The 25404-nt window shown below is 39.0% G+C and overlaps 1 protein-coding gene across 2 annotated transcripts in view; it reads right to left on the bottom strand.

Annotated features, from left to right (window-relative positions):
• Positions 1 to 25404, bottom strand: part of ITGB1 (integrin subunit beta 1) — a 47074-nt gene that overhangs the window by 19076 nt on the left and 2594 nt on the right. For both annotated transcript variants that reach the window (XM_075046235.1, XM_075046239.1), the window contains exons 2-7: positions 7307 to 7370; positions 6981 to 7066; positions 5249 to 5471; positions 3112 to 3282; positions 2561 to 2799; positions 75 to 230 (exon numbers count right to left, since the gene is read on the bottom strand). In XM_075046235.1, the coding sequence (XP_074902336.1) occupies positions 75 to 230; positions 2561 to 2799; positions 3112 to 3282; positions 5249 to 5471; positions 6981 to 7066; positions 7307 to 7370 (939 nt within the window). The remainder of the gene's footprint in view (positions 1 to 74; positions 231 to 2560; positions 2800 to 3111; positions 3283 to 5248; positions 5472 to 6980; positions 7067 to 7306; positions 7371 to 25404) is intronic.

Here is a 25404-nt window from a genome sequence, read left to right as displayed (position 1 = left end):
GATGACCTAATGAGATTTTTGAGCTTAAGCATCATGAAATATTAATTTCCCTAGAAGATGATGTAAAGACTTACGTAATAGTGGCTCATTGTGTACATATTATTTTCCAGATGACATTTCCCATCATTTGGTAAAACAATTCCACCAAGTTTACCGTCTCCTGCAAAGTGAAATCCAGCATCCGTGGAAAACACTAATAGTCTTGTAACGTTTCTCCAGCCAATTTGTTCCTTGGGAAACAAACAAATGGATTTTTGGTATTTTGCACCGATTTATTTTATAGCACTGGGGAGCAACGCTTGAGAGAGAAATGCATGAAAAAGACAGACTTAGGAGAAGCCATACTGCATAAGTGTCATCCCAGAAATCACGTAATTCACTCAAACCTTAAAAGCACTTGCATTTAATTAAATATCTGCTCCAAAACATCTGCTGCAGGTTTTTCACCAAATGCAAGAAACATTCTTTTTGAGATATACTTTGGTCTGTTCAGTTCTTACTAGAGTATCTGAAGAGCAATAGGGTTTTAGAAATCAGGCATGTCAGTCCAGCTCTTTAATGCCAAGTCCACTTCTATGTCACTACCACGCAGCCTGAGCACAGCAGACAACATTAGTGTGTAGAGCACTGCTGCAATCTTGAATTGGAAGACTGTGGCTTGCCCAGCATTACATTCTGAAGAATCATCAGGCTTTACCAATCTAGTCCAGATTTGTACCCAGCATAGTGCTTGCCAGAGGAGTGCCCTTTTTCACTGTCCTGTGAGCATTCTGGCCCACAATTGCAGGGCCTAATTCTGTAACCTACCTTTTCCTATTTTTTTCTAAATTCTTCCATCAAGTTGAAGCCCTAGTTAATTTGAGTGAAGACCATGTACAAGTGTTACATAAACACCAGTTACCACTGTATTGGGTTTGCGCGGCAAGGTTGTGGTAGAGGGGAGGTTACAGGGGTGGCTTCTGTGAGAAGCTGCTGGAAGCTTCCCCTGTGTCCGACAAAGCCAATGCCAGCCGGCTCCAAGACGGACCTGCTGCTAGCCAAGGCTGAGCCCATCAGCGATAGTGGTAGCACCTCTGGGATAACAGATTTAAGAAGGGAAAACAGTTGTTGTGCAACAGCAACTCCAGTGGGGAGAGAGAGGAGTGAGACCATGTAAAAGAAACAGCCCTGCAGACCCCCAGGTCAGTGCAGAAGGAGGGGAGGAGGTGCTCCAGGCACCGGAGCAGAGATTCCCCTGCAGCCCGTGGGGAAGACCATGGTGAGGCAGGCTGTCCCCCTGCAGCCCATGGAGGTCCACAGTGGAGCAGATCTCCATCTGCAGCCCGTGGAGGACCCCACACCGGAGCAGGTGGGTGCCCAAAGGAGGCTGTGACCCTGTGGGAAGCCCATGCTGGACGACTGTCTCCTGTGGGACAGACCCCACGCTGGAGCAGGGGAAGAGTGATGAGTCCTCCCCCTGAGGAGGAAGGAGCGACAGACACAATGTGTGATGAACTGACCACAACTCCTATTCCCTGTCCCCCTGTGCCATTGAAGGGGAGGAGGTAGAGAATTCAGGAGTAAAGTTAAGCCTGGGAAGAATGGGTGTGGGGGTGTGTGTGTGTGTGTGTGAACAGAAGGTGTTTTAAGATTTGGTTTTATTTCTCATTATCCTACTCTGATTTGATTGGTAATAAATTAAACTAGTTTCCTCAAGTCAAGTCTGCTTTGCCTGTGACGGTAATTGTTGAATGATCTCTCCTCTCCCTGTCTTTATCTCAACCCATGAGGCTTTCATTATATTTTCTCTCCCCTGTCCAGGTGAGGAGGGGAGTGATAGAGTGGCTTTGGTGGGCAGCTGGCATCCAGCCAGGGTCAACCCACCACAACCACCAAAAATAAAAAGCAACAAAAAAAAACCCAGAAGGCCTATGATTAACATTGCACTTTTAAAATAAGACTCCAGATTGTTTCAGAAAGTCCTGACTCCATTGATCAACAGCAAAAATAATATGGTTAACAAAGCAATAAACTTGGATATCACTTTTTTGGGAGTCCCTGTTGTACAGGTGCATAGAATGGTCTGTCAGACTTCAGAAACATCAAAGAATGATGCAGTGATCTAGATCAGGTCTTCAAAAATAAACAAAATTCATGTTTCCATCTACTACTGTCTGAGAAGCTAGTAGAAGTTACAATTTACCAAGCTGTTCTGAAACAACAACTACAAAAAGCATATGAGCTTTCAAATAATTTGAAAATAGTTGCTTACTTGGGATTTCATACACTTCTGAGCAGAATTTGATCCTCCTTTTACAGCAAACTTTAAAAACTTTTTCTTTGGAATGCATCTATCTGCTGTGAACATGATCTCTAATCAGCACTTTCACATTTCCTAGTTTCATTCACTCACTAGAGGTCTCTACAAAGGGCAAATGCATGTATCCATGAAGTCTGCCTAGTCTATCTTGTCTTGCTAGCATGAGATGGTATGTTCAAACGTCAGCCACCATAAAACACTGAGGCTGTATTCAAACATTTTCATCTAATAGAGCAGTAAAGAAAACTAATACACACTTACCCCACAAACTGCAACCTGCATTATCGCATCAAATCCACCTTCAGGAGAATCTAAATTCCCAGAAATGTGCTGTTTACCTACAAGTTCATTGAATTTATTTCCTTCACTGGTAAGGCTGAGCACATTTTTATAGCTAAATGGACTTGTACAGTTCTGGTCACCTGTACAAGGATTTCTGAGTTTGGCTGGTGTTGTACTTATATATGGCATCACAGTTTTCTCCACAAAAGAGCCAAAGCCTAAGACAGAACAATAAAAACCCTGTAAGTTGAAGAATGGAAGTCTCGTATTTATATTATGACACAACAGAATGCAAATGCATTATAGCTAAACTGACGTCAGAAATAGCTCTCATCTCTGTTTACGGTCCACTTTCTCCACCAACACCAAGTACTCTTATGTTCCTCAACAGGCTCTATACATTAGAATATCTACCATAATACTGCTAATTTAAAAAAAATCACTCTTCATACATAATCATGTGAAAAACACCAGGAAGGAAACTTGACCTTTTCAATTATTTTTTTTTAGAATAGTCAAATCTTTCTTACCAATTCGAAAGTCTGAAGTTATTTTTTCCATTTCTAACATCAGAGCCGTTCCGAGACTTTTCACATTCTCTAAATCATCTTTCATAGAATAGGAGAGGTCCATAAGATAATAAAGGTCAATGGGGTAGTCTTCAGCTCTCTTAAATTTTAATGAAACTGTTTGGGGTTCCCCTGTTTCAGAGAATAAACAACAAATAGAAACCATTAAAAGTTCTACAACTGCACTGGCAAGAAAAATGCCATTTTAAGGAAAGGCTTTGAAACACTGATGGAGATTTTGAACTAGACACGAGTAATTTTTCTTCTCCTGTTAATTGAAATGCTTAACATCAAATTATGACGAAAAAATTTTCAAGAAGTATTTCTTTCAAATATCCAACTTCGTATTTCCAAGGTATTTTATCTCTCCATAGAAAATACTAGCCTGCCAAAAATCAAGGCTCTCTTAGTTGCTGCTATTTCAAATCTTCATACTTGCAATAATTTTAACAAGGTTCCTATAAGATCTTATAGCACAAATTTTCAATATCTATTTGCATCCAAGATGACTCCAAAAATTCTCAGGGTTTAGTTTAAAAATGCCACATTATTTAAATATGCTTGTAACAGAAAAATCAGTTCTGGATGGAATATTTCAAGTTACTTTGCATCAAATAAAGGCTGAGAGCACAGAAATGGCAGTGAGATAATGACAAGTTACTATTTGTTGCAATTGTAAGCCCAGACTGAGTTCTGCCAACAGAAGCATGTCATCTCACTCTTGATGTTGAAAGACAATGCAGAAGAATTACCACCCCCCAGAAAACGGAAAAGTATTCTTTTGCCTATTATATATGAAATAAGAAATGGAATTATAAGTTTTTTCCCCTGCCCCCTCAGTCACTGAAGTTAAATGGTTATATTGATGCTGCTTAAGTCTGCTTAATAATTAGCAAACATTTGCTTAATATGAGCAAAATTAGCAAACTGGGGAAACAAGTAAATGGGCAAAATTAATAGCATATGGATCACACAGCTATGCAGCATGGTTTTCACACACAAAAAAAAAGGCAAAAAACCCAACAACCAAAACCTAAAAGCTTTAGATTTTCCTTAGCTACTGTTTAAAAGAGCCTGCAGAGGAAGCAAGTATCCCCCTCTGCAAGCACAGTCCCTCATCAGAAAACTTATGGCCAAGAGAAGTGCTTATAAAGCAAAGTAATAATCTTTTGAGTAATCAGGTTCTGGTTGTCCAGGTCCCTCATATGTTCTGATGAAGAAAATTCTATGTCAACAGAGGAACAATAATTTGGTTTGAAGCTGAAAGCATCACATTAGAAATAGAGGCAATACCAAAATTGCAAAATAACTTTCATTCCTTTCCTTTCCTCTCCTCATCACACTAAGCTTCTTCAGATCGTCTTGCATTTATTAAGGCAATCACCACCAAGCACCTGACCCTGAGTACAGGCTCTTATTCCAGGTAAATACAAGGTTGAATGTGTCTGCAGTACCTAGGAACTCTCCTTAAGGACAATCTCCATTATGCTCAAATACTGCATGAGCTACTAGCCCCGTGTCCTGTCCCCTCTCACCACCCATTTGAATTAAATAAAGTTCACTTTAGGGGCTAGAAATGGTACACAACTACTTTGTTCTCATTACTGTAGTCCTGTGTCCACATCTTTAGCCTCTGGAAAGTATTCCAAAATCTTGCTGCATAACTACGAAACCATTCAGTTCAGACATGCAGACTTTAGGCAACAGCAGTATTTCAAGGAAAAGGAAATGCTGTCATAACTTTTCTAAGTTTTTGCTCACTCCTCTGCTTTCATTCTAAGAAGCCACACTATAGAAAATCAACTACGAAATACTGAAAACAAAACAATTTTACCTTTCTAATATATGTATCGATCCATGCTGTATCTATTTTCTCCTAAGTTCTATTGGAAACAGTGATAACATCTAACCTTTCATAAAAATCAAACAGTATTTGGAGTGTCTAAATACCTGGGGCTGATCTGAATGGCTCTGCTATCATTCAGGTTATATGAACACTAGCAGTTTCTCTAACAAAGCAGTTACACATTCAAAACTAAAATGCAGATGTGGTGGTGACAGAAAAATCACCTGAAGACTAGAATGAAACTCTTCTTACCGACTCTTAGTTTCAGTAGTAGTTTTTGTGGCTGGATCTGTGTAATGGCCTCTGGTTTCAGCTTTTCTGCAGCACCTATCTTACGATTTGTTACTTCTCTATCTTCAAGCACGTGTTTGCTACCTCTGGGATCTTCTATATCATTCACAGGACAGCCTTTACTCTTTAGTGCTGCCAAGTCATCACATCGGGCAGATGTTGGTTCTCCTTCTTGCAAAAAGTCCTAGAAAACACAGGCAAAAGAGCATCAAGTTTACAGCTATCTGCAATCTGTTACACTCTACCCACACTTTTTACAATTACTCTTTTTTTTTTCCAAGTTCAGTATGAAAACACACAGTCCTTAAATATATTAGATTATACTAAATACATCATGACTATTATTTAGTCCAGGAGTTTGCATCTACTTATACTCATCTGTGTTTAAGATGTAAGAAAGACGAAATAAAAAAAACAAAGCCCAATGTCACCTCTCATAGAAGCAGGACATCCTACCCTAAAAGTGACAGCAGGTGGAAAAAGCTCTCATCTTCATGTAGTGATCAATAACATGAACCTGTTTCTACAGCCTACTTGGCAACTATCCTCCCTTTTAACTTTTCTGGTTTTTTGGAAGGCTTTAATTAAAGATTATGTAAGTGTACCTTGGTACTCCATGACAAAATAATGGCAATATGCTGACAGAGCAGGGGAAAGGCAGACAATTCTTATTTTGGGGAAGTTCAATCCCAAAGTAAGATCCATAAGCAAAACCAATATGTAACTTTGCTCTGAACAACAAATTACCATTACCTCAAACCTAAAAAAAAAGCTCTAACCTCAAATAAATAAGGCTTCTAAGTGAAACTTAGCAATTTTGATCCCCCCCCCCCCCCAAAAAAAAATATGCATATAAATATATAGATCTTAAAGCTTGTCAGTTCTTGATGACTAGGACCTACACTGAATCTGACAGCCCAAGGCCAAATTTTAAAGTTAGTCAGTTTAATTAAATGTTTAAAGTTTATAAGCTGGTTTGGGGGATAGTAAGTAGGTACTATATGGAAATAAATACCAAGAAACAGGAAAATTTCTCAGCTTTGTATAACAAACCAAAGAAGAGCTGAAGAAAACATTTTCTTCTGTTTCTAACCTGAAGAGGACACTTCAGCATATACTAGTTAAGTCACACAATTTAAGATTATCTTACCTTTTTTATTTCCTGAATTTAATTTTTAGTTACATAAGAAAGCACTCTCTGTTTCATACTGAAACAAACCACCCACCCACATAAACCAATCTCTTACCCCCCAAGTCTACCAACAATGTAAAACTAAAACTTGAACATCTTTCCTTCATAAAAGAAAACCTTCAATCTCTTTGCCTATTCCACCTATGTCTGTCTAAAATTACCTCTTATTCCAGTGTCACTGGAAGAATATAATTGAGCATACCCAGACAGATTCCATGCTGGAATGATTTTAAATAACTATGAGACAGCCTGTAGGGTCTGTATACACTTAAGATTAAGAAAAGGAGAAGTAAACACATTGTGAAAAGCAATTATACTCAAATGAGGACATCCAGGAAAATAACAGAATCTGAATTTTTAAGTACAAGTAAGTATCCAATTGAAAAGCTACAGGAAACTATTATTAATGAAAATAGACCTTTCTATACATTTGAAGTATTTACTAAAATTTGAAACCAAGCGAAAAAAAACAAACCATAAAAGGAATTTTGCAACACTTACCGTTTTTTTACACCAACCACAGTTTGGTCCTGCTTGTATACATTCACCACATGATTTTGCATTAGCTTTTATGCAGTCGCTTCCACCTAGCGAAGAACACAAACCAGTCACTTCATTTATAAAAAGGTGCTATCAACAATAAAATTTTAGTTTGTTTTATTCTGGCTTTGTAAACTTAAGTTCTAACTACAAACAGGTTATTAACATGAGATAAGGTTGACATTGCCATTGCACTGTCTAACAATGACATATTTATCTACATGACTGCTAAGTATATGTAGTTTTAAAGCAACATTAAACGACTGCAATGAAATCACGTGACTTACCTTGCTGAGCAAATCCATTCCATATCAAGCAACAGAGGATGCCAGCCCACGTGAGCAATTTTGTCTGAAACACAGAACCGGAAGACCAAATGGTATGATTTATCATAAACAAGCAAAAAAAACACCTAAGTTGCATGAAACTGCAGACATGTAACTGTTTCAGAGGAGACAAGGAACATGGAGCAGACGCAAATCAAATTATCTTAGTTGTACCAGCTGGACAGTTTTGCTCTAATACAACCAACTGTATTTAGAAGACATCAAACAGGGTAGCTTCTTAAATTATTTTTAAATACTCTTATGTGAGGTAAACCAGCAAGCTATGAGGAATTTGGAAACACTGTTCAGTCTGTGGCGGAAGAACCCAAACAAATCTATTAACATCATAGAAAAAAAAATTTATGCTCTGAATGTTATCACAGAGACACTTCTAAATAAAGATACCACAGATACAGAAGACGGAAGTGAGCTTCTCTATTGAAGTCTCTGTTTTAAGATAAATGTCAAAGCACTTTCCAAAATACTTTCCTCAGAATCTTCAAAGGGCATTTTAAAGGCTAACTTTGTACCTTACACTCTGAACTAGAAATTACCTCTCACAATATGCAACATAAAGCATCCTTGATATAAACCCAGCCCCATTTTTGGCTCTTTAGACAACAGAGAATTAATGGACACCATCCTTATTAAAGAAAAAACTCTACTCTTTGTTCAGTGCTATAAATCTTAATGAAAGCCTGGCAGAAAAAAATACATACATACAAACTATATAAGCTATATGCTTTATGAGACAAGCTTTGAATGCTTATAAACCACAATTTAGGGTTACTGACTTGTCATGTTCCCTAATTAGTGGCAAGACTTCACTTAGTACTCCAGAGCTAGGATGTCATTCTAAAAATAGGTTTCAAATAGACCGTCTTTTTCCAAATTTTCTTCTACTCTAATAGCAGGTAGTCAGCCACGGTCAGTTGTCATATCTTTGACATTTCGGTACAGTTTTAAATTCCATTTCTCTTTTATTCAGTATAGGAATTCTGAGAACTTGGACCATGGCTGCCAATTTCCTTGGTCATCCTAAGATGTTTATTGCTAATTAAAACCTTTCTAGTCACCCTGGAAACATCAATATTCTTGATATCTTTTTGTTCTAAAAAGTATCTTGCAATATAGCCAAGGAAAAGTGACTTTGGCAGAATTTTTTAAAATGAACCTGTCATTTTCTAGAAGATGTACTATTATTCATATAAGTTAGCAAAGTGAGCAATGCTTAAATTAGCACAGCAGTTGAGCTTTAGTTTTCCCACACTGATTTAAGGTTGTTCATAATTGTTACTTTCCACATCCAGCCAGACCTAACGGAGAAGGGATAGCTGCTCTAAAATCTGGTGGAAAAGGTTTCAAACAGAAGCCAACCGTTTGCTAACAAATTGTATCCAACAACAGTATTAGACAGTTCATACTTTTCTGATAATTAATTTTGGCCTGCTCTTCTCTTCAATGGATGTTGTAGGCAGAGGGCAGGAGGGATTTTATATGTAGGAGTTTAGAGAATTTGCTGTAGAATGACTTTGCTAGAAGTTACGCATATGCACATAAGAAATTACCGACTAAAAAATCAAAGAAAAAATTGAACTGTGAATTATACCTTACTTAACTTTTGAGCGTTACTTATTGTACGTATCTAACCCAATTTTTCCCTGTACCCATCACTGCAGAGGTGATCAGCCCTTCATTTGCAAAAACTCTCTTTCACGAACACTCTTTAAGTCCCCTCTATAAGCAATCACCTAAATCAAACCTGTGCAACCACGAGCCTTGATCAGAGGGGAACCGTGATCCAATAAATGCGAGTAGGTGGAAGACAAAGGGACTGAATCAAGGTTAGAGAAAGAGAGTGGTTGGTTGCATGGTGCAGGAGCACACCTATCGGACTGGAGTCTGGAGGGGAAAGCCTTACCAGGCTGCTTAACTTTTAGGTTCCTTCTTTTCTGGTTTTATGGTAGGTATGCTCTCTGTTTAGCAAACCTTACTTCCCCCAAATGAAATGATATTTTGCTACTTGAGAAGCAGTTTTGCTTTAAGTACAGCCCAGAACAGGCTGGGCTTTTCAGTAAGAAAAAAACTAAGCTGCTGGCATCAGTTTAGTACTGTCTTTTCCGTTAGCCAAAATGAGAAAATTATAAACAGTTCACCTTTTTAGGGCAGACTAGCAGCAGATGCACAGCAAGCCCATGCAGACTATATAAATAAGTCAGCAAAGATGTGACACAGTGCTAAAACTATGATTAAGACCATTTGGATGAGAAACGTTCCTGTGGAAATGCATCCGCATGATGAATGCAGTTCTGGGCACAGATTCCCCGTAAAGTTAACAAGGAAAATGTCCTCTTCCATATATGGCTAAGCCAATGCCTCTCCTAAAGCAAGCCGCCTGCCCGCCGACACACGCTAGCTCGCTTCCTTTACCTCCACGGCTTAATAGCTTTTCCATCTGCTGAGTTTTGGAAAAACTCGAGTAAAGATTTGCTCATTTGGATTCAATTCTGATTGGTCTTCAATGCAAGCAAAACGATGCATATCCTCAGGCTCCAAAACTCCTCCTGGCCACTGCAGCAGCCTGGTCACAACAGTGTCAAATACATTCTCCTGCAAGTCACTGGTTAGTACTGTGGATTGCCCTGTTGCAGATTTTTCTGCTAAGGGAATAAACCAAAACAAACTACGCCTAACTACACTAGACAGCCAAAGGAAGCCTTTGGAAACCATTGGTGGAGCTGGAACTAAACCCCATGTCAGTATTGAACCACAGATGACGGGAACAGAAAAGAACCCATTGTTGCAAGAAAGAAATGATTTTTTTTTGCGCAACATTTACGTATTTTTCTATTATACTTGTTTTCCTCTTTTTAATTAAGTCCTTGAAAAATATCCCAGAATCCTTGAAAGTGATCCCCCCCCCCAAAAAAAAGCAGCTCAAAGCTTACAAAAGGTAAGCTTGCCAAGAACTGAAATCTCCTTAACAACTATATCACCATTTGGATCCTTTTTAAAAGGCTGCAAATGGTATGCTGTTGGAAAAACTGGTTTTAAAATTATTTCTGCACATTTGTGAACCGTACTTTATTTTTGTTGAATATTTTAGGTAGACAAACATGGACATAACCTTGAATGTTTAGACTTGCTGCTTTCCAAGTTTTTTTGCTAACTCTCTCTACAAACAGTAATGCTCTAGGAGAATTTTTTCTTTACAAAACCAGCTTTGATGGAAATCTCTGGAGCTTCTAATTTGAAATGAGAGACTCATTAAGTGACAACAGGAAAAAGGAAGAATTATTTCTCCATAGTAAGACTAATTTTGAATTTGCAAATCAAATATTTAGCACCATTGTATTCTGCTAATCATCAAGATATTTAGAAATCAAGTTTACTACTCCACAGCACTAAAACCTTTTGCGGCTTTTTAAATTTATTTATTAGAACAGCAATAGCATCTGTGCAGAAAATTAACTGGTTAAATGGGATCAAGAAAAAAGGGTAAGTGTTACAGAAACATTAATTCCTTTGAAATGAAATATTGATGGCTATGCTGCTCTCCTCTTACCACTCTTCAGCTCAGCATTTCACCCCACCTAACACAGGCCACAGTTTATACTGGTATAAGGCAATGTTAACAACAAGGCATTAGGTCACTGTAGTATTATTTCACTCAGCTGAGCAGTTCCTCATCTGACCCAGTAGTCCGGCATCCACCAAGCCAACGCCAACCAAAGGAAAACACTACAAGGCATCTGCCCATACAGCATACTGAAGCGTGCCTTGCTGCAAAGCCTTCTATTGAAATACATAACTATGCTTCGGACCACGGGGGAAACATTTAAACATACAGTGAGAGTTGAGTTGTGCAGAAGCCACCTTTTTGAGGCAATAACCAGACAACCTACTTATTCACATCCCCACTTATAAACCTAGAAATAAGCAACTCACACTTTTGGACTAGCATTCGTGCTTCCCGCAGACTGACACCTCTTTCCATCAGCTGCATTTTCATGGGTTTAAAGCGTGATTGAGAAATGCTCTATGGAATTGATCCCTCCTAGAGCCAAGATTATGCTTACAGCCACTGCCATCTAGCATAAGGATAGAAAGTCCCTTAAGAGAGCTGCCCCATCCTCCTTGTCTATTATTCATCCTCACTAATCAACCTTCTAGTTGATTATTCTTACTGCTTTCCTTTCTGACCAGTGCCAGCATTAGCGCAGCCACCAAGGAGCACTGGAGCGAGGAAAAGATCTGGCTGAGACACTAATTCAACAAAGAAAGTGGCTTGTTTCAGCCATCTGGGGACAAAACTGCTTGTCCTGGCACGGCAGAGGTGGCGAGATAGGGATGGAGAAAAAGAGAACTGGGGACAAAAAAGCAAAGGATACTGCTTCTCAGCCACAGTCAGTGGCTGTATACTGGACTACATTGGTCACACAGTTAGCCCCCAACCGCAGTTATCACGGCTCTGGTTATAAAAAGAGCAGGAAGAGACATGTTTCTAAAATAAGCAGAATTAGATAGTCTCTGGAGATGCCTGTTTCAGGACTTGATGGCTACCCTGCTAAAAAAGTTCCTTCCTCCCTCACTCCAGAAAGGTTTACTGGCTTTAGCAGAGGGCCACGCTTTTCAGGGTGAATTTTATGGACTGGCAAGATGAATCCCATTCACATTTCTGGGGAAAAAAAAAAAAAAAGGACACAGTGATTTTCTTAACTGGAGAAACCAAACAACCCCAGTGACATGCAACAGCAATTACACAGACACTACAGACATCTAGCAATGACCCATGCCTCTGTAAGAACTCCTGACGGCCAGAACTCTCACAACAAATGCTGTTAATTACAAACCCAAATTTGCCTGGACATGCTACAACTCCAAGCATGTCTGCTTGTACAACAACTCACTGCAAAGCAGCAATTCACTATAAAGTAAGTGGTATAATGGTATCTTGCTGCTCTGTCTTGAGAGAAGTATATTGCTCAGAAAGGCACAGGTACAGAAATTAAAATGTTTCACACCAAGGAGTTACTTGTGATTAAAACTTCCAAGTTTGTGGTGTACATTTTCCGACAAATCTTAAATAGGTAATTCTTCATTTGTGACCTTAACCGTTATCTTACTTAATCAATGTAAATGTTACTGTAATACTGAATTATAGCTGGAATACACTGCTTGCACAGGAAATTCCAGGACCACCAGATCAAGAAACTACATGATGCATTCTTCTTCATGAAGTAGAGACTGGGGGTAAGCACTGATGATTGAAAAGCAAGAAATTTTAATCAAAAACCAAAACCGTAACTCACCCTGCAAAACTATTTGTTCCCTGGATGTGGTCCAGCCTTGTGATGGCTGCCTTTCACAGAGAGGCCCAGCTCCTCACCTTGTACCAGAGATGAGGTAGCAGAGTATCCCCATGCAGGGGAAGCGAAGTTGATGGGAACAGTCAAAACGGACAACAAAAGTGCAGTCTCAAAAGCAGGACTTTGCAGCACCCCAATCCACATGGAAGTGCTAGAAGTAAGCCTGTCTTCAACAGCCTATTGATCTACCAGCCTAGCAACAGCATAGCTCATCAAGACCACTATATTCTTTCTCCCCAACAACTTCGCAGACATTAACGGAGCAGGTTTTGAACTGCTTGCAGTAATCTAGAAAGAATGGGACGTTAACCCAGATTAATGTGCAAAATAAGAAATTCTTTAGCATTGAAACAGCTTTTACACAAAAATTCATCATACCAAAATTGCTTACTCAAATTGTGTCCTGCAAAAGCTTTAAGGCATAACCACTTCAGCTACTGTGACACTACAGGATAAAAGAATCAGCATTATTTCACATTGGGCTTCATTTCTCTCTGTCAGTTATTATCTCTAAGTTAACGGAATAAAACAAACATAGTCACCAAATACTCAAGATAAGCACTTCCATAACCACTCTGTTTTAGTGGGTCATCATATGTTAAAATAATATATAACAAATTAATTAGGACTTAAAATTTTTAACTCTTTGTTAAAAAGAGTTAAAATCTACAGGAAACTGATTTTCTGCTTAGGTTAAGGAGACCAGCTCCTCCAGTATGGTTATCTGAGGTTATGTGCCACAATTAGTGTATGTTACTGGTTAGTTCAGAAGATTCCCCTGCAAAGTTGAGAGTCCAAAAAAAAGATGAGAATACACATTCCTGCATGCCAGCAGCACTGGGAAATGTATCACAATTCTGCATGGAAACTACTGTGCCCCCCTCCTATGCTTAGTAAAACAGACACAGTAACACAACTTGTTTACTAAGACACTCAGTCATACTGCATTACTACCCAGTTTATTCATACTTACAGCTCTAAAAAATTTCTCAAGAGATCAAGTTGCTTAAAAGTTCACCAAAAAGGACTGGATTCAACAGGAAAAAACAGTAAGTGTTAGGTTCTAAAATAGCCTTGTGGGTCTGAAACCACTACTGAAAACCCAGCATGGACACCTGCATCACATTGCATTGCCTCTTTAGCTGAATACATGAAAATGTTCATTTACAAGTACTAGCAGGCTGAGATCACAGCGCATGAGAACAGGTCTGGAAGGCTGTTCATGGTATCAGCTTGTGTCCCCAGAGTATAGGGTGTTTGTTAGTTTATATGGGACACAGCTGCTTCAGGACAGAACAGCTAACTTCACAAGCACTCATGCAGTTTGACCATATTATTCCTTTTATATATAATTTATTGATACTTGTTCCTGGATTTCCCAGGAGCCCTCAACTTACCAACAGTTCTAAATAGTGGAATGAAAAGCAATTAGGTATTTTTCTGAAAAGTATGTTTTGGTCTTGATTTGAATTACTGAGTGGAAACAAATATGCCCAAGTTAGGTGCCTGGCTGCAGGGAAGGGGGTGGGGAAGGAGATTTTTCTTGATAGAACACACAGATTTCCTCTATAATCAGAAAAAAAGGTACCGATTTCAGAACAACTACAGATAATAAAGCATCCTGATACTTGACATCTCTCCACCTCGAGAAAAATAAAACATGATAGATCCAGTTGTGATACTGTTTGCATGACAGAGGGTGGTAATGGTTCCCAGATATTTTACAGCACTGAAGCATACCCAGGAAGTAAGATAACTGGGCTCCAGTCCCTCCTCAGCCCCAAATTCCCACATTTCCTGGGAATGCTCTATCATCCTACAAGATATACTAGTAAGAACACTTAAAGCTGCTATGCAACCAACAATGAAAGGCACAGAGACAGAAAATGAGCTGATAGAAGTTTTCACTCTTGTTTAGCTACTGAAGCACTCAGGTGGTGGGAGGTAGAAGAAAGATGTAAGTGGGGTTCCAGATCCTGCTCCCCGTAATATATATATACAAATTTTATAGCATATTGTCAATAGATAAAAGCAAAGAGTCTTGGGGCCATGATTTGGAGTATGAACTTCATTTCTTTCTCACCAAATACCTTAACCTGTAGGAAGGTGAAGGGAAACAGATGTATGTTCACACTCAGACACAGAAGACAGCCTCAACTGCAAACCTCCTGTATCATGAATGACTACTCTGACTACTGCACACTGACCTGAAATCCCTCTCCAATTGCAGACCTGACCGACCTGAACTATACAGACTTCTCTGTGGACTTAAAGAAGTTAAAGTGGATACTTATCCTCCAACAAGCGACTAAAGGCAGCCAGAGAGCTCCTGGTAAGCAAGAAGAGACTTACTGAATTTGTATGGAACATAGCAAACCTATTTAGGCAGGACAGATTACATATCATGTTTTATTTCATGGCACTGTATTTCTATACATGTTTTCATTAGCAAAATCCATTGATAATTTCACTTAATGACAAACTCACTCCTGCAACCAGCTGCAAACCTAAATAATACTCATCACAAGCAAAAACAAGTTGCACAGTAAATTGTAAAGAATACTAGTGCTGCTAAAAACCTACTCAATTTGTCTTTTCATAACATATTTCTATTTAAGAAGTCACACAAGTCCAGATTTCATGCTGATGACAGTGATGGAAAGTAAAAGAATGAGAAGATGATGCTCAGGGACAACATGAAGATGCTGCCACTGACAAAGAGCCTTCACCTGTCAAGTCAGCAAACCCCAAGGGCAACCTTGATCTTTTCCCTTTGTTCTAATGTCTTTCGGAGTGTACTGCAGAGCAGGCAGGACTAACATTGGTTAGTCAGCACCACTTTTGAAGGAGGGACCTTTTTTCAAATAGTATATGCACATAGCACCATGAACAGAAGGTTTGCAATTCATGACTAGACTTCCTTAGTACTACCATACCACCAATAATTATTAATTTAAGAACACTTTGCTGTATTAACCATCCTTGTCCCTAGCTTGGTCCTAACGTGGACAAAGAGACTATTTGTGTAATGTTTTCTTGACCCATTGAATCATAATTTGAAGCCAAGATTCCATAGCTTAGGAGTTGCTTTGGAAAGCATCTTGATGCTTGAAAGGCAAGTAGTACCTAGACACAGCTTATGTGAACAAACAACCTGTGTATGAGCACCACGTAGAGGAAACAGTTTTAAGAGCCAAGTGAGATGCTCTTTCTCATGAGAGTTATTTCCACATAGGTTTATTTAGGTATTTTTACCGGGCAATTATCCACAGACTGCAATTTATAAGGTAAACTCTGACAACTGTATTTTGGAAAACTAGACTAACAAACAGGTGTATCGTGCTTAATGTTCAACATTAAAGTAAGAGAGAAATACAACTCTACTTATTCTCAAGTAGAGCAGGCAGAGGCCTGCAGCTACATCTAATTAAAACACCAGCAATATGTTTTTACTATTTATTACCTATGGCTTATACATAGCTTCAACTAAAATATTTGCATCTTTTTCTGAAAAGCCAGTTTGTAACTACCTCTTGCTACTCCACACCTCTCAAACTATTGTGCTTACTACAGTACAGAATAAAAAAGCAGAACACCCTACCACCATACACTTGCCCTCTCCTCTTTCGCTAAGAAATCCCATGTCAGTGCATCCTGCCCACAGAAAGCTGGGATTCCTACAAGGACATTGTGAAGCTCCTTAAATTTTAAGCAAGGACAAAATAATAAAACCTATTCATACACTTTATGCTAGCATGCAAGCACACCCCAAAGACAGCACCTCTCTAAAGCTGAACAGCTAACACTCCAAGCCCATGGGTACCGATACTGTGGTTGAAACTAGTATTTTCTGTATCTCCAGCAGCTTCTATACACGTGCACCTTGAGAGCTTCCTCTTTAAGGATAAATATATAATGAGGACATGTAAGTATTAAGAACCAAACAACCAATTCCCCCCCCCCTTAAAACCATCACTGTCAAAAATAGCAGTTTTCCATACTCTTGCCAGCAGAAGTTTCCAGTAGTTCAAGTCCATCACAGCCTTAATGACTCAAAGCACATTGTGTCCATGAATCTGTAAGAATTCTCATTGTACCCAATCTCACTGTTATCTGTAGGCATTTTTCCATAACAAGTATTTCAGGGGTTTCATTATTACAAGCACCTCTTACACAATTGTGATTAAAACAGAGGAAAAAACCCAACCAAAAACCTCTGTGGTTTCACCACTTTTCAAATGCCTTTAGACCCATCAGTCATTTTTGCCGTAATAATTTAATTTCTCCTCTTGCTTAAATGTGACCTTTTTTTTTTGGCAGGGGAGAGTGTGAATTAAATATTTAGCTTGTTTACATAGGTCTTGCTAGTCTACAGGACTTCTTGGCTAAGTTTAGCATTTCCATCTCAGACAGATTACAATTAGGAATGCCACATAACAATTTAAGCCATTCTAGTAGGAAACACGGGTGTCTGTTCCTTGTGGTAGTATTAAATTCCCACACACTCTGCACCACTTACTACTCCCATAAAAAGACTATTTAATTTTGTGCAACTTAAACCTCACATTCATCTACACAGGGGGAAATGAAAAGTTTAGTTAAACATATAAATATAGCTCTTACACAGCTGACTGTAACTGATGTTTCCAAGGCTGTACCGCCTTAGTAATATCCACGACTGTCACAACATCTGGCTAAACTTACCTTAATCCAAGCTTTTCTGTTAAAGGAAAAGCAGAACAGAGGCATGGACATTCTTAAGCAAAAAAGCTAAAGAATTTAAGTTAATACAATGTCTCATTCATCTATTTCTTTAAGAGAAAACAGTTGCAAACACCTCGCTGGCTATTGCTGCAGGTACTGCAGGAAGCCAGAAGCTGGCACACCGCAAAGGGCAAACTCAGCGGAAACTCTGTTGTTACATGGCAGTGTTCACCCACCAGTAGCTATCATTAACACTCAGGGTACAGTTTCAGCAACCAAAATGAAGATGAAAGCCAACTGCTGCTGAAAGTAACAGCAGTGCTACAGCATCCCCACCTCCAAAAAAGCAACCTCTGTGCCTGTGCTCCCACTCATGGACCTCCCTCCCCACCATCCTGAGGCAGCTCAGCTTGCTGGGCTGGCAAAGCAACACCTTGAGTCATCCCTTTCCCCATCACACTGAAACTCACTTTCTGTAAGTCTCAGTGAACTGAACCAGATCTCCACATGAACAGAGGAGTGCCGAGGAAACAGCTTCTATAAAGTGGCAGGTGGCTGTCAGACTGGCTGACCTCCGAAATTATACACTGGGCTCTTTGAGTGCTGCTAAACCAGCCTAAATCCAGGCTGTCACAGGCCCACCTTCCTTCTCTGCTGGCCTTGGGTGAATTGCTTATGAATGCTCTGTAACACAGCTAGCCAGTTTAGGGAACTATTCTGATTTTATTTTTATTTTTTCCAATAGGTTATTAGAATAACTTAGTTGGCCAAAAAAAATTAAGACAAACAAAGAACAAAGCATTGAAGGTTTTTCGGGTTGTTTTTTTTTTGTTTATTTTAAATTTAATTCAGGATTTGAATGGCAAGTACATAGAATAATGTTTACAGATAGTATCCAAATATTTAATTGCAAGTTTTTTAAAATATTCACTACTACCATAATTTAGAGCGAGACTTGTACTGAAACAACTCTCATCCTCAACATACTTTCAACATCAGGTAATTGGTCAGGAAAATGAACAGCAGAAATAATAAAAAACGGGTTATCCCACAGAACTACATACAGCGTTATAACTCTGTATCTATCTGTGAGATTTTTTAAATATATATTTAATTCTCTATATATTTAATTTTACGTATGTATGTTATATGTATTTTTAATATATATATGTAACTAGTGATGATTGTTAATTCAAAATGGCAGTGATAACTGGCTAGGTATAAGCACACAGTGAAACAAACAGTGGACTTCATCCAGATTTTAATCCTGAAGTTTGAGCACTTGCAAAAAGCTCACCAATCCCAGGAAAAAAATTTACTTCAATCTTAAAGGATGTCTGTCTTGTTTTTCAAACAAAACAAAACAAGCCCCACAAAAACAACAAAACAGAACCATCACAAAGTACTTTATAAAAAGCAGTCCTTGCCTGAACAACCTGCCTATTAACATACTTCTGGTACTTTCCAGAGCAGGATTTTAAGGCTGGAGTCTGCAGGCTGCTTCTAAGAGGACTGCAAAAGATAATAAAAGATGAGGTTTCTCAAAGTAGTCAAGTAGATCTACCAGTTTGCCACTACTGAACAGAGACAGCTCAGCTTCTCTGGGCCCTAAAATTCCCCGCTTTGCAACCTTCTTCTATCTGGTGCCAACTGAGGCTGATACTTTTACCTCTTAACTGAGACAGTAGAAGTTGAGCAATAACTCCTTGCTGAGTTATTTCTCACCTGATCTAGCAAGCTAAGATGGACTACTTGAGTCAGAAGAGCACTGAAGCATGCACAAGCAGATACTGTGAGGTTCCACAGCAGTTTATGCCAACTTATCTCTGGACTACCACAGTCCCACACTCCTCTTGCTATGAGCTGCACGTTTTCCTATTCCTCCCCTTTGTCTGAAGCGTGTCGCTAATAATGCATGTGGTCCACCAGTTGAAACAGCTGATCTAGCTGAAAATTAGTTTTTTGCCAAGCTATTTTTCAACCAGATCAGCTACTTCATGACTTACTGTACAGCCTTATGACTTCCAATGCTGATGCAAAGAAGATGGCAAGACTGCACAGCTACAGGCAGGAGGGACAGTTAAGACCTACGTTGGTATAAATTGCTGCAGAGCCATGTTCCTACAAAAATAAAACACATTTTTAGTTGAATTCATGGTTCAATGGTCACAGGAACATTTTATGAAATATGAAATTCAGGTAAATTTGAAAACCACTTGTCTACTGCAGAGTTTTGAGTTATCGCTTATGAGTGAGATATTTTTTTCTTTTAAACTCTGCAGAGACATAGTATTAAAATTGCTTCCAGCTACAATCAAATGTTAATCATGTTAAATACAGGCATTATTAATTTAGAAAGTGAAACTGCATTGTGAATTATGCACCAAAAAGAGCCAGTATTTGTGCAAGCTTTTTTATTACTATCTAAACACTCTTCAGATTGGTAAGCTGGCAGCGATAAAAATGCTGGCAGCAATCTTAGACACCATAGTTACTCTTTAATGCTAAAGTTTGAGTTTTTCACTGGAACTGGTGATATCAGCAACACGGCTATGTAACATTTTAGTCTAGCCTTTGAAAAGTTATATAAACAACATCTGTAGTGGAGGGAAGTAACATATACATAGGAAAAAAAAGAATGTTTATCAATTTTATAATGCATTTTAAACAACCTATAGCTGATACGTACAGTATGTTCTTCCGAAAAAGGAGATTTGCTGTTTCCTTTATTATGCTTAAGTCCACACCCAGGAAAAACTACACTGAAATTCTTGAACACCAATTTCTCACACAGATTTGTGTTTGCATATAAATGACAAAAACAGCACCAAAAAAATATTCCCCATTTTTGAACTGTACAGTAAAAGCAAAGAACAAATGTTATCCCCTAAAATGTTACACTTACAGATGTTTTAGAAATGCACATAGGTTACATTCATGCACATCTGACAGATTTTTAATCTACTCCGACACAAAACCAGCAAACTGACATTTCAAAAAACTGTCAAGCCTTGCATTTTATGCAGATAGGCTACAGTATGCCTTTCAGCATCGGGACAGTCTTTAGCTAGCACCATAATGTGAGCACATTAACATACACTAAATACAACCCTTGCAAAAATGAAAAAGGAACCTCAGAGAAGGTAATTCCTGAGTATACTATGCCCACCAAAACTAATTTCCTAATACACAAGAAAATAAAACGTCAGTGTAATAAGAAAAAAACCCAGCCAGAACACACTGGCAGCACATAATCAACCTTGCTTACCCTAGTCAATCTTGTGGACGATGCTAGCAAAGATTTCCTCATTTCTCCTTTTTATTATCAGGAGAGGGAGCATTTCACTTGCTGACTGGACAAGCACAAAGTCTTCAGTCACTCCACTATCAAAGACATGGTAATAATATGAGAAATCATCCAGATGCAAAATTTAATCCCAATTTAATGATAACCAACTACTAAAATGTGTCATCTTTTGATCCCTGGGAGAGTACTTTTTATTTAACATCAAAAAGATTACATTCTTTTGTATTTATCTCCACTTCAGAAATAGGCTTTCCTTTTAGCTGTACTCATCTTCACACAAAACCCTTTTACCTAAGATCTGGAAAACCAGACAGCTGAGGCTCTAGGCAGAGCTTGGATGTTGCCCAATTTAATACCTGAGCAACTGAATCTGCAGAGGATGCTGGCCAAGCTACTAGAACGCCAAGTCCTTCAAATGACCTCCTACAGTCCCCGATATGCTCCTGACGCTCAGGCTACCCCACAACTCACAGGAAGAGCATCCTGCTTTAGGGCAGCGCGAGGCCACAGATCACTCCCTGTGGGTCCTGCCAGCCTACAGAGAGACAGAGCAGATGAGGACAGATCAAAGGGTTTCGTAGAGCAGCTAGCTGCACAAGAGGCAGACATGACTCTTTGGTGCCAATGCCTCAGGTTAGCACCATGTTAAGACACACTAAACTACAATTCCACCAAAGAAAATGAACAAACCCGAGAATGACAGCTTATCCTCCTTTTTCTTTCGCAAAAAGGAAAGGCCACACTGCATCCTTATCTCAATACTTACTTCAGGGTCAAGGTTATGCCAAACCAGACATCCCAGTCTCGGGTTTGTTTTTCAAAACCATGACCTCAGGGATGAAGTACGCATTAATATCCAAGATACTACCTTTGACTCACAATAGCACCATTTCCTAAGTGAAATACTGACTCTTTCTAAATTAATCTAAAAACAATTATTTTTTTCCTCTTTTAAATAACCACAAATCAGTCATCTTTGTATGAGGGTAAGTTCAGTGTTTCAGTTCAGCCCAATATATAATTATTGTTTTTCATTCTACCACAAAGGATGAGAAAAGAAGAAGAAAGCTTTCACTTTTTCTGTTCAGCTTCCACATCAAAAGTGCCTTTACTTGCACATCTCTAAAGGCAAAAAAGTTGTTTGTTAATAACCATAACAGAAAACCAACAACATGTGAGTACTTGTATGCAGTATGTATACTACACAGAAATTTATAGTTTAATACAGTAAGAATCCATATAAACAATGGCTCTCCTTCCTGCTTATACACTAGAATGTACCAAGAGCAGAAGTTAAAACTGAGCTAAGTCAAAACTAGGACTGAGTTAAGCTTAAGTAATCTTGTACAAAACAAGAATTGGAAATAAATGACCTGCAAATATGATGTTGATCTTTTGAAGGGAGAAAATACTGGCACTAGATATTGTATGTGTTACAGTTTATGAGCATTTTAAGAAGAATCTGCACTTAAACGTGGTCTTACAAATTAGAAGTTTAGAGGAAATGACTATAAACAGAAAGCTAATGATCTGTTGGCAGAACGTGAGAACTGCATTAATTTATCAAAGATACGCAAGAGGTTTTTTCTGTGAGAGAAAGAAAGGAATGAAAAGGATGGTGAGAAAACACCAGTATCTTCTTAGCTCTTACTAGCAATAACAAAGTTAAGATTCTAGCCTCAATTTTGTTACTCAAAACTTCCCCCTCTAATAAAACCCACAAGAATACTAATGATATTTTGCTGCTGCTGTTGGACAAGAAAGAAAGAAAGAAAGCACATGAAACTGCTTTTAAGACAGAAAGCATATTTCATAACCCTTTTTGCAGCTGACTGCAAAGAGAAATTGAGAAAGATATAGACAAAAATATCACTCTAATATATTAAAGAGCCTTTACTCAGTGACACCCCAAAGAGGATTACAGCTCAGGTAGGAATCCTATTACCCTTTCCAAAAGAAAACGTTAATATTATAGTCTCACCACACTACTTTCCCTACCATATGCTTGGTTGTGTGCACATTTTGTACTAAATTAGTGCCTTTACCATCTCTGTGAACATCTTCAATCTGTTAACAGAAGACTACGATAGCCTAGAAGTCCACTAACCACTCTGATTAGTCTAAGAATAGAAAAGTAAAACAAGGTGTTTATTACAAAAATACAGGATGTTTAATAACAACATTCTGCTAAAGAGAGCACCCTTAGTACTGAAAAAGACAACTGTACTATTTAGTGATGCATAACAAGGTGCCCAGTGTCTCATTTTTCATTCACAGAAGTCAGAATTTTCACTTTCTCTGCATAATATTCCCAATAGAAGCTATTCAACAAGCCTACACACATCTTAAATTGGGCTAGAAACTCATACAGCCTGTTACAAACACAGCTAAAGCACATGATGGTTTCTTACAATGAAGCTGTATATACCTTCTACTGGTACTTACACTACTAATCCACATGGTGGGAGAGAAGAAAGTTTAGAGAAAGGTCTCGTCATAGATTTATCCTGACTTACAGTTTTAACAGTTTAGGTTACTGGGCCATGCCTACGCTGGACAAATTAGAATAAAAAAAGAAAAAAAAAGTAGAATTTGTCTTCCCATTTGTGGGTAAACACAAAAATCACTTTGTAGGCTACCCAAGAAACTCCATAACCACAACAACTGACAGATACCTGTCAATACTGTGGTCCACTGCGGTTACTGCATGGCAAGCAACATCATCCTTTTCAGAAAGCTGGCAACAGAATACAGCAACATAGAGCAAGGAAGAACTACACAGAAAAAAGGAGATCGTATTGGCCACCATAAATGACAACATTATTCAGCATTAGAACTAACCAACAAATTCCAGCTTTTTGACACAAAAGGAGCCTTAAATCAGACCAAGATATTGCCAGCGTCTGTCCAGGAGACAAAGCCACAGAATTTGTTCATTTGTTCATGATTCTGTGACATTCCCTCTTGAAAAACAAACACCCTCTTCCGAAACAACAGCTAACTCTCCCCTACAGCAAAAACTCACTTTCCTGTAAAGCTCCGAGATGCACGTGTTTGTATAAAACACACCCATACACACACACACACCAGAAGCCTGAACAATCTCAAGTCATCTTAACCAGCAATATTATAACTGCTAATGAGAATGCTACTACAAGTAAGTGCCTTCAAAGCAAGGCGAGTAGAGCAAGTGGGAACAGTTTGTAGAATCAGCGATATAAAGACAGATGGGAGACAAGAGGTAGGAAAACATGGACTTAACTCCAAGTTTTCTGCTGCTGGGAGACAGGAAATTTTCTACAGGGCACGGAATATAGCAGATGACTTAAAAATCTAGTCACAGGGGAATAGTACATGACACTTCCAAAATAAATCTAACTACATATTGCCTTAATTACATTTTAAAGAATTATTTATGTAATTGCTTTATGAGCTCTACCAATAGATCTCGAGAAGCTTAAAAAGAAAAAAAAAAAAAAAAAAAGGAAAGAAAGGCACTCCCAACAAGGATTCCCTCTCAGAGGGCTGACTGCCGCTCCTAAGAATTAAAAGGATGCCAAGGGGATTTGCCATCCTAAAAAAAGTTGGAAAAAATAAATCATTTGAAGTTCTAGAAAAGCAAATGAGGGCAGAATAGGCTCCGCTATTGCCAAGCCTGGATTCCCTCTTTTCTGGATCTGCCTAAGCAATATCTCTTCCAAGTGCCATGTGAGGAGGCATGAGCAATCTTAAAGCTAGCTAGCTTGCTACAGTTAATACTGATTAGGAAAATCCCTGCCTGCTTTAACTTCAGTTTTGCAACATCTCACTGATTTTAATAGTCTCTCTCACGTGAAAGGGGTACGAAACATATTTGGAAAGAAGCGGGGAGGAAAAGGAGGTCAGTTATACCAATGGCCAGCAATGCTCCATCTCCAGCCTCTACTCTTCCCTCCCCAAAACCCACTCCCCATGTCATGTGGTAGGTGCAACTAATGGAGAACAAACATAAGGTAGCACAGCTCACGCATCCGCTCCCTATGTGCAATGGTAGCATCAGCAAAGGCTGCACCAGGCATCACAAGTAGATCTGCACTGAAGAAGCTCAGGACCCGTGGCCCACAGGCAGGAGAGGAACAGCAGGGACTCTACATGTCTGTCCACTAGAAGGAAAGGGAACGGTGATGGAGCCTGTGCCAACGACAGCCTTTGAAAATGGCTTACAAAAAGGGTCCCATCAAGAAGAGGTACTTCAACACCCTGTTCAACAGCAGTCCTGCCACAATCGCAACCAGAATGGTTTCTGAGGGCTGCACTACCAAGAGCCACGGACAGCCATGAAGCCTGTAGCAGGCTGATCAGAGGGCCGAGAGAACCACAAGGTAAGTGTACTTCACATCACAACTAAATCAAGACTGACTAGAAAGGTAGGCGTGACAACTATTTACAAAAAACTGAAGAGCATTCATACCAGTGGCAGTGAGGGAATTATATTCAGGGCAACAGAGAACATAGCACATGTCCGCCCCACATTTGCATCACTCTCCCCGAGCTTGCCTTTCTGCTACCCAAGTTATCTACTTCCTGAGCCGCTTGCTATAGCAAACGAGCTCTTTACAAAACTGCACCACAGCAGAGCTACCCCAAGAGAGGTACAGGGAGGATGGTTAAGAGCAGAAGAATGAAATCATGGATGAGGA

Source organism: Buteo buteo, chromosome 2, assembly GCF_964188355.1.
Source record: "Buteo buteo chromosome 2, bButBut1.hap1.1, whole genome shotgun sequence".
Classification (NCBI taxonomy): domain Eukaryota; kingdom Metazoa; phylum Chordata; class Aves; order Accipitriformes; family Accipitridae; genus Buteo; species Buteo buteo.
The sequence above is the reverse complement of the archived record's forward strand: the minus strand, read 5'-3'. Positions and strand labels throughout refer to the sequence as shown.